The sequence below is a fragment of the Humulus lupulus genome, chromosome X (assembly GCF_963169125.1).
Source record: "Humulus lupulus chromosome X, drHumLupu1.1, whole genome shotgun sequence".
Lineage (NCBI taxonomy): Eukaryota > Viridiplantae > Streptophyta > Magnoliopsida > Rosales > Cannabaceae > Humulus > Humulus lupulus.
Window position 1 is genome coordinate 96111876 of NC_084802.1, and position 12166 is coordinate 96124041.

Sequence of the window (12166 nt, forward strand, 5' to 3'; positions counted from 1 at the left end):
GTGGTATACAATCATACCAGAGGCTCGAAAAAATATAACTATACTAAAAAGTAACTCTAATAAACATGTTTGGACTATTAACCCAACATTAAGAAAACAATAAGTGTATGGATCATTAACAAAACACGCGAACTAAACAAGTTGGAATTCTAGATAAACCAACTATATACTATAAGTCGAAACTAGGGCTGGAAATTTTTGTAAACAAGTTTCGACCTCGCATCCTTGAGGCCATACTTGAGGATGAGGAAAAATAATTGGAAAAACCAAATATAACTAGAAAAACAAGGTTACATACCAGTTGAGTATTTTTTAGATACATGGTAAAAGTAAGGATCGACCCTAATAATAACAAATTCGAACAAGGGCATTTCAAATAAACTATGCATGAATGTATTGAAATACGAACTTAAACCCAATGTATATTTATATGAATAAACAAGTATAAAAGTAGATCCTTAAACATAACATGCTCGAAATATTTCGAGCCAGAAATATGATCACGATATTGAGTCAAAAAATTAAAGGTAGTCAATATGAAAAAAATTGAAAGCATAAAAACTACTATTTAAATATAAAGTCATAAGATAATTAAAATAGCTCATAATTGAGTTGTAAATTGTTATTTCCCCAAGGGCACAAAAAATATAATTACAAAAATTCTAAGGGACGCAACCCTGTTGGAAGCAGTTCACTATGGATCGACCAAACCAGACTCAGCCTACTCGCCTTTCTCATCCCCATTCCCACCATCCTGGGTGGTGGCTATGACCTCCTCCTCGACCAACTGAGCCTTCCACTTGGAGATGAACTCCTTTTCTTTGTCCTGGAGGAACGAAGTGTCGATGTCATGGTTCAGATACCAAATCATGTACATAGCTCGGTCTATAACTCAGTCTTTCTTGATCTTGAACTCCTCAGTGAGACGCTTCTTCTCGTCTTCAAGAATTCTGAAGGCAGAATCCTTCTCTTCCCTCAGGCGCTCAGCCTCGGCCTCAGAAACATTTTTCTCTACCTTCAGGTGATCGATCTCAGCCCTAGCAGCATCGAAATTTGTTATCTTGGTGTCGAGTTCCGCCTTCAGGTTATTGACAGTAGCCTAGGAGAAGTCATGTTTGGCTTGGAGAAGTTTAAGGGCATCCTCAGCCTTGGCTTGGGCTTGCTCAACTTTGACTTGGACCCCTTGGCCTCCTTCAAATCATCTCCAGCTCGGATGCGAGCCTGAATTGTTTCATAAACTAGAGTTTCAGCCGCCACCATCTTTGAGGAGAATATAGAGCTCTGATGAAGGACACCAAGAAGGGCATGAAACAAAGGGATTTTCCAATGGTCATAAAATAAACAAGAAACCAAGAAAGTAAAATTCACGAGAAACAGACTTACCGAAACCCCGAGCTCCATTGTTTGGTAAGTGAGGCATGTCGGATTCTCTTCCCTCAAAAACTGCCACACATTGGCGTCGAGGTTACTGTAGGACTGGCATATTTAGGATAGTAAGTCCGATCATAGGTCAGATCCTAGGGACCCTACCATGTTCTCCAGGAGGTACTCCGGCATGTGGGGTGACGCCACGAACTTGCAGACCACCGTCGGGGCACCCGTAGGCTTGGGAGCTGAAGGGGGCATGATTTGTTTGCCTTTGTCTCTAGTAGGTTGTGGAGATGACATAACCTCTGAGGGTTCAGTGGTGGCAACTGACAAGCTCACGAGGGCAGTGTCCAATACAACGACTATAGTTCCCGAATCTTGGGCTTTGTGCTCGGAAGAGGTAGGCTTTGAAGGAGAGAAACCCTCAGCGATCTTGGCCAACTTCGAGGCAGCCCCTTTCTTCAAGGCTACGCAACCTCGCTTGGTTCCATAGGGTTTGGGGGCTGTCCCAAGAGGCTGTCCAGATCTAACTCCATGTCACCTAAAGAATACGAGGTATATTGGTCAAGCCGAGAAAGAAAAAAGTCATACATATATTTATAAGTAAAAATTACTAAGTGACAGGAACCTAACAAGAAGACTCACTAGAGCTCGAACTTAGGGACCAGGATATTCCCCTATCTTCCAATGAGGCTATGGGAGTCCCCTCTCAAAAAGTGGGGAACATCCTCGAGAGGTCCCAATAATCATTTGTGCCATATTGCACTACTACCCCATCCTAAACTTCGTTTAGGCTATACATAGTTTGGTACTTTCCTAGCCAACTATCAAACCAACGAACTCTAAGGTCTACCCTCGACCATGCTAGAATATTGTCCCCGGGATCCTCGAAAAGGATCATTAAGTCAGGCTTGTGCTTAAGTAAGGAAGAGACCACATGGATGAATGGAGCATGACTTTACCTTCTGACGAGCTCGTCGAGGCCTCGTCATGTGCCTCATTTCCCGAGCTTGAGGGTTTGAAGGGGCTAGGTCAATGGGCCCAAGAGCTTTGACCCACATGTTTTCCTCTCACGGGGAGCTTGGTGGTGGACACGGGTACATTCTCCCATCTCGCATACTTTCGGTTGTTGGCGTCGTTGGTGGTCTCGCCTTTTTCTAGAAGGTTGCACAGTCGAAGCTTGTCCTCGTGAGGAATGTAAGAGAGGGATCGTCAACCATAAGGAAGCCTGAGGATGGTTTCCCTATACTCTCTCATGGCATCTGTAGGCTGAGGACGATGGTAGGTGGCTATATAAAAGATTTAAGTAAGTCAATAGGGCTCACAAAGTAAAAGAAAATTTAGCCAAAGAATATGAGGGACTTATGAATTCTCCGAAAGGAGTAGAATCGAGAGGGAGCGAGACCGTTTTTCCAGAAGAAGGAGATCTTGGAATTTGGAGGGCGATTTGGAATGTCCTTGAACAAGCGCTTCTCTTTCAAGTAACTGGACAGATAGTAGAACCCATCCCCGCCATTGGCTTAGAAAGGGTTGCTTTTTAGGCAAAAGAGATATAAGATCTCGTGCGTTGTGGGCTCCTCCCACTTCATCTCCATGTATAACGACTTTAGCACAGACATATGCCAATAGGAGTTCGTATGAAGTTAGAACACAACAATGCCAACGTAGTCAAGAAAGCTCCAAAAGTAATTCTTTAGAGGCTGCAAGGCCCCAGCTCGTAAGTGCTCGCGGCTCTTGGCCGCGAGCTTAACTTTTCTATCTGGGTTGTCTTCCCCAGGCACAGAGAAACTCCTCTTGTCAAATATGGCAGGCCGACAGATCAAATTTTAGGAAAGCTTCAACCCATGGCAAGAGAGGAGTTCAGAAATTTGTCAGGTTGAGGTTAGGGAACTTTGATAATGTTCGACCTCAAAGAAAGAACTCTCCGAGACCGGGATTGAAAGAGGTTTGGGAGCTTTAAGTGGTTGGTTAGAAGGACCTTCCATTAAGCTAAATGCGAGCTTACCAGGTGGAAAGGCTACAGTGACTTTAAGTTTGGGATCTAGTAGGATAGGACTTATCTCGGGGTCTAGGTCAGGATAAGTTGCCACTAGGAGTCTCTTCCTCTTTCTCTCTTCGACCTCGTCGATTTGACGTCGAAAATGGTCTAGTGTATCTTCTTGCTCACACCGCTCTTTATGCTCGCGGATCAATCGCTAGTTTCGAGTGAAAGGTGATTTAGGAATGAGAGTTTATGGGTGGTAAGGGATGGAAAACTTAGGCCTCCACCGATTCTCAGAGTACTGCAACATCTAACAAGGAAGAAAAAGGTGAGGGCCCATCATATAGAAAATAATAAGAAGGGATTAAAATTTTGATAACTCGAGCTCGAAAGGTCGAGATAACGAGATTGCCTCAATTGAGACTGAAGGCTCTAAAGGGCGAGATTGACTCGGAAGTCTATCCCGAATTGTTGTAAAGTTTGAGCATCGAGTGTGCACCCACGCGGGAGTGGGGCAGTTATTACCGATTTAAAAGAAAATCAGATTTCCAGGGAAAAAGTTGGCAGTTACCTGAAAATGCTATGTTTTTGGGATTCGTGCATTAAAACCCTAATCCAAAACCCTATTTCTTAAGCCATACGAAACCTATGACCCAAAAAACCCCCATTACCAGAAAAACTCCATTTTTTCACATATCTACCATAAATTTTTTAGCCTAAATTGTGATTCTAAGCATGCCAGAGCTACTTACATTAGAACACTTGCCTGATGCAAGAAAGAAACCATAAAAATTTGGCAAAAACCAGAGGTATCCTCATATATAGAAAAAACACGTAAAATAGCACAAATATGTATATAACGAAGAAAGATCAGAGTACTTACGTGAAGAAGACCAAGGTTATGAAGAGATTGCAGACTGAAGGAGTGGTTGCAGGAATGATCTCATCGAACTAAAAGATGAAAGAGTGCATTGCTTTTTAGGCTTTGAGAACATGCAAGGAGAATTCTGGTCTTTCTTTTCTTTTTCTCTAGTTTGTGATTTTTGAGGAGTAAAATTGGAGAATGAGGAAGAAGAGGGGGTATATATACTGTAACACCCTACTTCCTTAGGGCCGTTACCAAGTGAGTTTTAAGACAAAACAGTGCAATGAACTCGCTAACCGAGGTTTTGAAACAAGAGTGTGACTAATAAAAGTTAAGGCTGTAATCTTTGAAAATGCGTTGACTTAATAAAAACTTCTAGTATTAAACAATTGGGATCCCAAAGTAAGATTTGAAAACTATTTACATCTTGAAATAAGTTTACAGTTGATCAGTTCTAAAAATCATAGATTATTACAGCCATTTTCAAATAAACCCCCAACCAAAGCAGTCGGGCAGGCCAAACATGTACGCGTCGCTTCACGCTCTCCGTACTCATGGTTGGTTGACTCAGTCATTGCCCTTACCTGCAACACAGAGCACCCGTGAGCCGAAGCCCAGCAAGAAAACTCATGCAGAACATAACATATGCAGTTTATACAGTTTATCATAACAGATAATCCACAGATAAACAAGTCAACCATTAGACTAAGCAAACACGGCCAAGTCGCCCCAGAGCCTTACCGAAGCTTGGGGTATCGGTTCTCACAGCGAGGATAACTCATGTATCCCTTGGGTCCCACCCTGAATATAACATAACACATGTATCCACCGGGCCCCGCCCTGACTATAGCATCCCATGTGCTAGGTGTTACTTCCGGCCCCGCCGCTGTACCCGGCCTACGCCGCTCTCGGCCCTTGCCGTTCATTCCATTATAATCACACATATAATATAACACAACAACATGCAATCAAATATTAATTCATTTAAGTCTGCACCCTAACATGTGACACAATATAGGGCCGTGCCCTGCAATCATCTCATCATGCAACATGCAACATAGGGCCGCGCCCCGCAATCATACTATGGGTCCATGCCCTATCCTACGGGTGTTATAGTTTTCTTACCTGTATTCCGAGCCTGCTGATGCACTCGCGCCGCGAGAACGGTCCTCTAGCACGAGCCTCTCCAATATCCTAGTCACAACACACAAGAAACACCCTCAACATTAATCAAATCCAAAAACCGCTTCCCGGGACCAATCCCACACTCTCGGGACTCCCAAATCCCTAAAACAATTCATCGGAAACACCCCCCGAACCCCCGGAGCAAAAGCTCAAAAATGCAAATTTCCAACCCCTGAAAATGGCCTAGCGCCGCGGCTCAGCCCTACAGGGCCGCGGCGCTTAACAAGTCAGAGGCCACACCTCCCCTGGAACCAGCCTTGCGCCGCGGCGCCCAAGAATAGGGCCGCGGCGCGCCCATACGAACCCGAAATTTCTGGGTTTTTCTCCTTCAACTCCTTCATCCAAAATGCCTCCAAACCAACCTAAACACATATCTCAACCCCAAAACTCAATTCCAAACTTCAAATAGACCATACATTAACCCATAAACATCATAACCCAACTCAATAACACAATCATACTCAAAATCCACCCATTTGATCTCAACTTAAGAAATCTAAACCCAAAACCTTGAAAAGCTTAACTCAAGCATTAAATTCCTCAAATCAACACAGAAAACAACTTAAGTATGTATAAAATCCATACCTCAAGTGAAGAATCCTCCCAACAAGCTTCCTTGATCTCCTCCTAAGCTCCCAATTCAGCCCTTCTACCCTTCTTCTTCTTTTCTTTTTACTTGCCCTAGCTCTTCTTTCTCCTCCTCTTTCTTCTCTTCAATTTTCTATCAAAGCATCAAGTGACCCCAAATGCCCAAACCGTGTACCCCTAAAACCCAGCTGAAAATTGTATATTACCCTTGCCAAATGACCATGCTACCCCTCCAAATAATCCTTTCCCAACTAAGTCCTCAAGGGCACTCTAGTCCTTTCACTAATATTTCAATTCTACCATTTTTCCAACTAAACTTATTACTCACAGCAGTAACTAATGGTTACCCAGGTTACTCAATCACCAATAACCATTACCCGCTAAATCTCAACGTAACCATAAAATTCCCGAGGTACCCCTAGGCTCCTCCCGAGCCGGGTATAGAAATCCCGTTGTGACTCTTGAGTTAAATTTGCTCTCTAGGACCGTCTCGGCACGTGCATCACAATAATACCACCACACTCACGTGGTACAAATCACGGAATACAATTATCACATATATGCCCTCAGCGGGCTAAAATTACAATTATGCCCTTCAAACACAATCAGGGCCTACATGCATACTAATACACATAGTCATGCATCTCAGATAAACAATTAGTCAAATAACATGCTTTAAATCATAACCATCCATTTAACTCATAAAATCACACATAAATCCCAACATGCCCTCCTGGCATACTAATCAAGGCCCTTAAGCCTTATTAGTGAATTCGGGTCGTTACATATACGTCAAAAAAAGGATGTCAAAGGTCGAATGGATCTAGGCCCTTGTTTTGAATTGAAAAATGATCTAATGGATGGGGTTTAATTTTAACATTGGTGGCAAAAAGGTCCTAGGAAAGGACATGTGTAGGAATAGGGAGTAGTTGAGTACTCTTAGTGTGCAATCCCCAAGTGATGCGTGTCCACACTCGAGTGTGGTAGGTGGCATGTGTTTTCGAAAAGTGGAGTTCAAAAGTTTCCTTCTCGTAGGATTCGAACCAACACTTTTGAGGGGGCAAAATGTTACACCCAAAATTTGACACTGTCATAAATGAGCCTCGAAATATAGGCTCGTAAAGTGTAAGCTCGAGAATAACAAACAGTAGCTGGACACTTCTATAAATTTGCATGATTCTTGACTTGTTGGCGATCAAGCACAAGTTCAGAAGGCTCGAGCTTAAGCATCAAGCTCTAAAAGAACGAATCTTCTCTGATGCATATAGGTGTTATTTGAGCCTTAGTTGCAAGCTCGAAGACGTTGGTCTCCGAAGATTGAGCTCGATGAAATCACTGGCTAAAGAGGAGGCTGACTAGAATAACGAGTTCCAAGTGTTGGTCGATCTCGAAAGTGTGTAAACCTTGCGTTCGAAGTCAGCACGCATTTTGCACACGAAAATTGTTAGGAGATCCCTATTCCTTAGAGATTTGTTGTTATCTGATATTAAATCCCAATTATCATGAAATATTATGTAATTAATGCATTTATTAGTATTTATTTCAAATTTTAATTGTAACTTCCTGAAATAAGGGGAAGATATTCTGTCAACTAGGTCTATAAATAGCCTGGGGAATTTTATTTTTAGGGGGAAGAATGTACTAAGAATACTCTGCTGAATTACTTTGACAAAGCTTTAAGAGAGTATCACGAATCAATAATACTGAGTCGTGGACTAGGTTGATTTTAACTGCTGAACCACGCAAAAATCCATCTGTTCTTTCCTTATTTCTTAAATCATTGTTTAGTGCTCTTTTGATTTAAGTTGATGAAAAACACAGTCAAAAAAATAGTTTTAGGTTTTTTTAATTTTATTTCATAATTCTTATTAAATAATGTATTAAAGTAGTAGTTGGACACAAATAATTAGGGAACAATTACACACTTCACCATAAATTATAAAAAAAATCGAAATATATGGTTGTTTTCTTTTATACAGTATTTTGTTTAAAAATTATGGAAACATTTAAAAGATGTTTTAAACAGCAAAGTAGAAAATTTTTAGGTCTCATTTTTCCCCAATTGAAAACTCTAACTCTCTCTCCATCTTTATTTCTCAGCTCCTCTCTTCCACGTTTTCTCCTAGAGATCGTTCTCTCCTCATTTTTTCTCGCCTCGCCTGGAGTTTTTCATCTCTCGCTACTAACCATTTGTTGGTTTGGTGTTTGATTCATTATTTTCAAGTATTTGGGTTTCCTAAATTTGGCTCCGAAGGAACTTCATTGTTGCTTCTTCAAGTGCTGCTAAAAAAATAAAAAGGAAAGATTCTCCTTTCTCATAAGAAAGTCAAAATCAATTGCAAAAAAGGCTAAATTGAACACTGTTTGTGATATGAAGAAACAATTACAAAAAAAGGCCCACCCATTGTTGAATCCTAAGGTATTTGTTTTAACTTTGATTTTTTCTTTTCTTCATCATTTATTGATAATTTTGCTTTCTGATGGCAAGTTTGATTTCCTTTCAGCTTTGGTATTTCATATTATGTTTTATAATATACCCATTCCTCTATTTTAACTTCATAAACATCAATACTTGTTTGTGATTTTAGTCGTTTAGGTTTAGTTTTTTTTTTTGTCGTTATGCATTTACTTGTTTGCGACTAATTTATACTGACTCCCCTTTGTGTTCATTTAGCATAGAAAAATTCAATGCATTAAAGTTGTTTTCCAAGTGCTTGAATGATTCTAAATGACTATATATGTGTTTAAAAAACACTATTTGTTATATGATAATTTAAACAAGTCTCTATATATTTTGCTTGATTGAAATAAGCAAAATATTTCAAAGCCCTATAAGTATACATGGTCATTTTATAGGGTGCTTTAAGGTCAATTCTTTGACTCAAAACAAAGAAAAATTTTACTTTCGTACAAGAAAGATGGCTTACATTAGGGTTGTGCAAAAAAATTTGCAAGCCCCACCCAAATAACCTGCCCAAACCAACCCAAAAAAATTGATAAAAAATGCAACCCGAAAAATCCAACCTTCATTCCAAACCGCTCAATTATTATATTGGGCAGGTTGAAATTTTTTGTAACCTGTCCAATGTAACCCGACCCGCCCAATTAAGGTTTGTCTACTTTTTTTTTTAATTTTATATTTATTTAATTATTAATTATACATATATAAAACTAAATTTAAATTAATTTTCTTTTTGTAAAAAAAACTTTACATTTTAAAGTAACAATTATTTTAGTTACAAATACAAACTAAAAATAAAGAAAAAAGTGAAAAATAAATTTGTTTAGAAAAAAATTAAAAAAAAAGTTTCAGCGGTTTGGGTGCGTTAACCCGCCCAAACCGATGGTTGGGTTGAACTTCAATTTTTTTAATTGGGTGGGTTACGGGTTGAAAAGTACCAACTCGATTATAAGTTTTGGTTTGTCAAAAATCCACCCAACCCGCCCAAACCGACCAATGAACACCCCTAGCTTATATATGTTATTTTCTGGATTCATAACATTCTGTTTGAAATTTGTAAAGTTTGTTTATTGTTTGATGTGGATCTGTAACAGTATGTCACAGTTTTGTAAAGTATGCTTTCAGTATGATTTGGTTATATATGTTGCAGTTTTGAAAAGTTTGTTTCAAGTTTTTTTGTTGCTTTTTATTATTTCATAATTGCAGTAAACTTTCGTGCAAGAAAAATGGCTTGATAGAATATGAATATGTGTAAATATAGAAATAATCTTTGATTATCTTTTGTATATAATTAGGTGTATTAGACTTAGAAAGAGTTGTTTGCCGTTTCGAAGACCAAGAGATTAAATTATCACCAAGAAATACACAATAACCAGATGTCGAGCGTCTGGTATCGAGATATCCACCCCAATCAGCATCGGTATAAGAAACCAAAATATCAGTCGAGGATGGATAAAGATGCAAGCCATGATCCAAAGTGCCCTGAATATAGCGCACAATGCGCTTAAGTGCATGCATGTGTTCTTCCATTGGGTTGAGCATGAATAAGCAAATTTGCTGCACAGCATAAGAAATGTCAGGCCTCATGAATGTGAGATATTTTAGGGCTCCGACAAGGCTGCGATAATGTGAAGGAACATCATAAGGTGTGCTAGTATTAGCACTCAATTTTTGTTTCATGTCAACCGGTGTAGGAGATGGCTTACAAGATGACATGCCAACACGTTCTATGATTTCTTGTGCATACTTCTTCTGAGATAAGAATAGACCACCTGCATGACGGGTTATAGCTATACCCAAGAAATAACTTAAAGGTTCCAAGTCTGTCATAGCAAATTTTGAATTGAGAAGGGTCATGATAGACTTGCGATGGGCATCAGAAGAAGCAGTCAAGATTATATCATCCACATACAGCAAAATATAAGCCATATTTGTACCTTTACGGTAGATGAGGAGAGAATGATCAGACTTGCTGTGAGAGAATCCAATAGAAGAAACATAATCTGCAAATCGCTTGTACCAGGCCCGTGGAGCTTGCATAAGCCCATATAAAGATTTCCACAACAAGCAAACATAATTGGGATGTTGCGGGTCCTTAAACCCCATGGGTTGATGCATGTACATAGTTTCCTTCAATTCTCCATGCAAAAATGCATTTTTGACATCAAGCTGACTAATAGGCCATGCTCTAGAGAGAGCCAAATTGAGCACTGTATGAATAGTAGTTGGTTTGACTACCAGACTAAAATTTTCGCCACAATCCATGCCAACCTGTTGACCTACACCAAAAATTCCTTCCACCTGGCTCTTGCCGTATCAAACATCAAAACCCATATCCCAGTTGTTCTTGAGATGGAGAATGTTCAATATAGAACATAGGCCGAATTGTTAAAAATTCATTGTCACTCTCACAAGGTTCTACCCCACATCATCACTCTAGAAAAGGATAAAGCAAATAAGGCGCCCTCTACCGATGATGAGATGGAGTAATGGTCAACTCTCAACGCGACTGTTCTCCAATGGATTTATTCAACAATTTCGAATGATCTTTTGACTACGATCATCGAACCTGATGCAATGGCAATGGCGGCTTGGGATAGATTACGTTATATCTTCCAAGATAATCAACATTCTCTTGTCGTTACGCTTGAACAAGAATTCACCAATACCAACATGGAGGATTTCCCCAATGCCTCATCTTACTATCAAAGACTCAAAAGCCTCTCTGATCAACTGAAGAATGTTAGATCCCCGGTTAGTGATAGTCGACTTGTTTTGCAAATGGTAGCAGGCCTCATCGAGGCAAACAAAGGGGTAGAAACATTGGTTAGACAAATGAATCCTCTTCCATTATTTTATCAAGCCCGCTCCATGCTCACGTTGGAGGAGGCGGGTCTTTCAAAAAAAGTAGCTACAGGTTCCAATTCTGCTATGGTGACTACTTCTCAAAAGGATTTTGATGATAATCCATCGCATTTAGAAAATTCAAATCTGAATCGGGGCAAAAAGGGGTAGCAATGTGGTGGAAGGAGTGGCGGTGGAGGCCGCGGTAGTGGTGCTGGAAGGGGTGGTCGTGGTGGCTTAGGCAGAAAGGGCGGCGGCCAGCAGCAGCAGTCCACCCAGGCGTGGTCTGGTCAACTGAGATGGCCTAGTGGGCAGTGGCCTTGGGGTTGGCCATGGGCTATTCCACTGTGCCCATATCCATCTTATCCCTCTTTATATTGGGCCAGGCCATCCCACAACAAAGGCAACAAATCACGAATTATACACCTAATTATATACAAAAGACAATAAAAAAGATTTATATATTTACACATATTTATATTCTATCATGGCTATTACATGTTATTTTCTAGATATGTAAAAATCTATTCGAAGTTTGTAAAGTCTGTTTATTGTTTGACGTGGATTTGTAACAGTCTATTACAGTTTTGTAAAGTATATTTACATAATAATGTGATTCTATATGTTACAGTTTTGAAAAGTATGTTTCTAGTTTTTTATTAATTTTTTTATTTCATAATTTCAATAAACTTCTATCTTTTGGGTGACTAAATTATTTCATTACCCTTTTATTCATACCTTTGTTAAAAAATTTGAAATATCACTTTTCTTTTTTCTTTAAACAAAGTTTCTTTTTATTAGTTTATTTTATACTCTCAAATGCAAATTAAGGAGGTCCTAATTTTGGTAGAGAAGGTCATGTTGATACCTCTAG

The 12166-nt window shown here is 39.7% G+C and overlaps 2 protein-coding genes across 2 annotated transcripts; one reads left to right on the plus strand and one right to left on the minus strand.

The window, feature by feature from the left end:
• Positions 1 to 892: 892 nt before the first annotated feature.
• LOC133806073 (uncharacterized mitochondrial protein AtMg00810-like) lies at positions 893 to 10713 on the minus strand. The gene is made up of 2 exons (XM_062244208.1): positions 9814 to 10713; positions 893 to 1078 (listed from the first exon to the last, which is right to left on the minus strand). Exons 1-2 carry the CDS (start codon positions 10711 to 10713, stop codon positions 893 to 895), a joined length of 1086 nt encoding a protein of 361 aa, XP_062100192.1.
• A 312-nt stretch (positions 10714 to 11025) lies between these two features.
• Positions 11026 to 11463, plus strand: LOC133806074 (uncharacterized). Its single transcript, XM_062244209.1, has one exon. The coding sequence runs from the start codon at positions 11026 to 11028 to the stop codon at positions 11461 to 11463; it is 438 nt and encodes a 145-aa protein (XP_062100193.1).
• The last annotated feature ends 703 nt before the right edge of the window (positions 11464 to 12166 follow it).

Excerpts from the sequence above, each read along its gene's own strand:
- LOC133806073 (XM_062244208.1), bottom strand. The coding sequence starts at position 10,713 with ATGGATTGTGGCGAAAATTTTAGTCTGGTAGTCAAACCAACTACTATT. Across the intron at positions 1,079-9,813 it reads GCTCGACATCTGGTTATTGT|GCGGAACTCGACACCAAGAT; the intron begins GTATTTCTTGGT and ends AATAACCTGAAG.
- LOC133806074 (XM_062244209.1), top strand. The coding sequence starts at position 11,026 with ATGGCAATGGCGGCTTGGGATAGATTACGTTATATCTTCCAAGATAAT.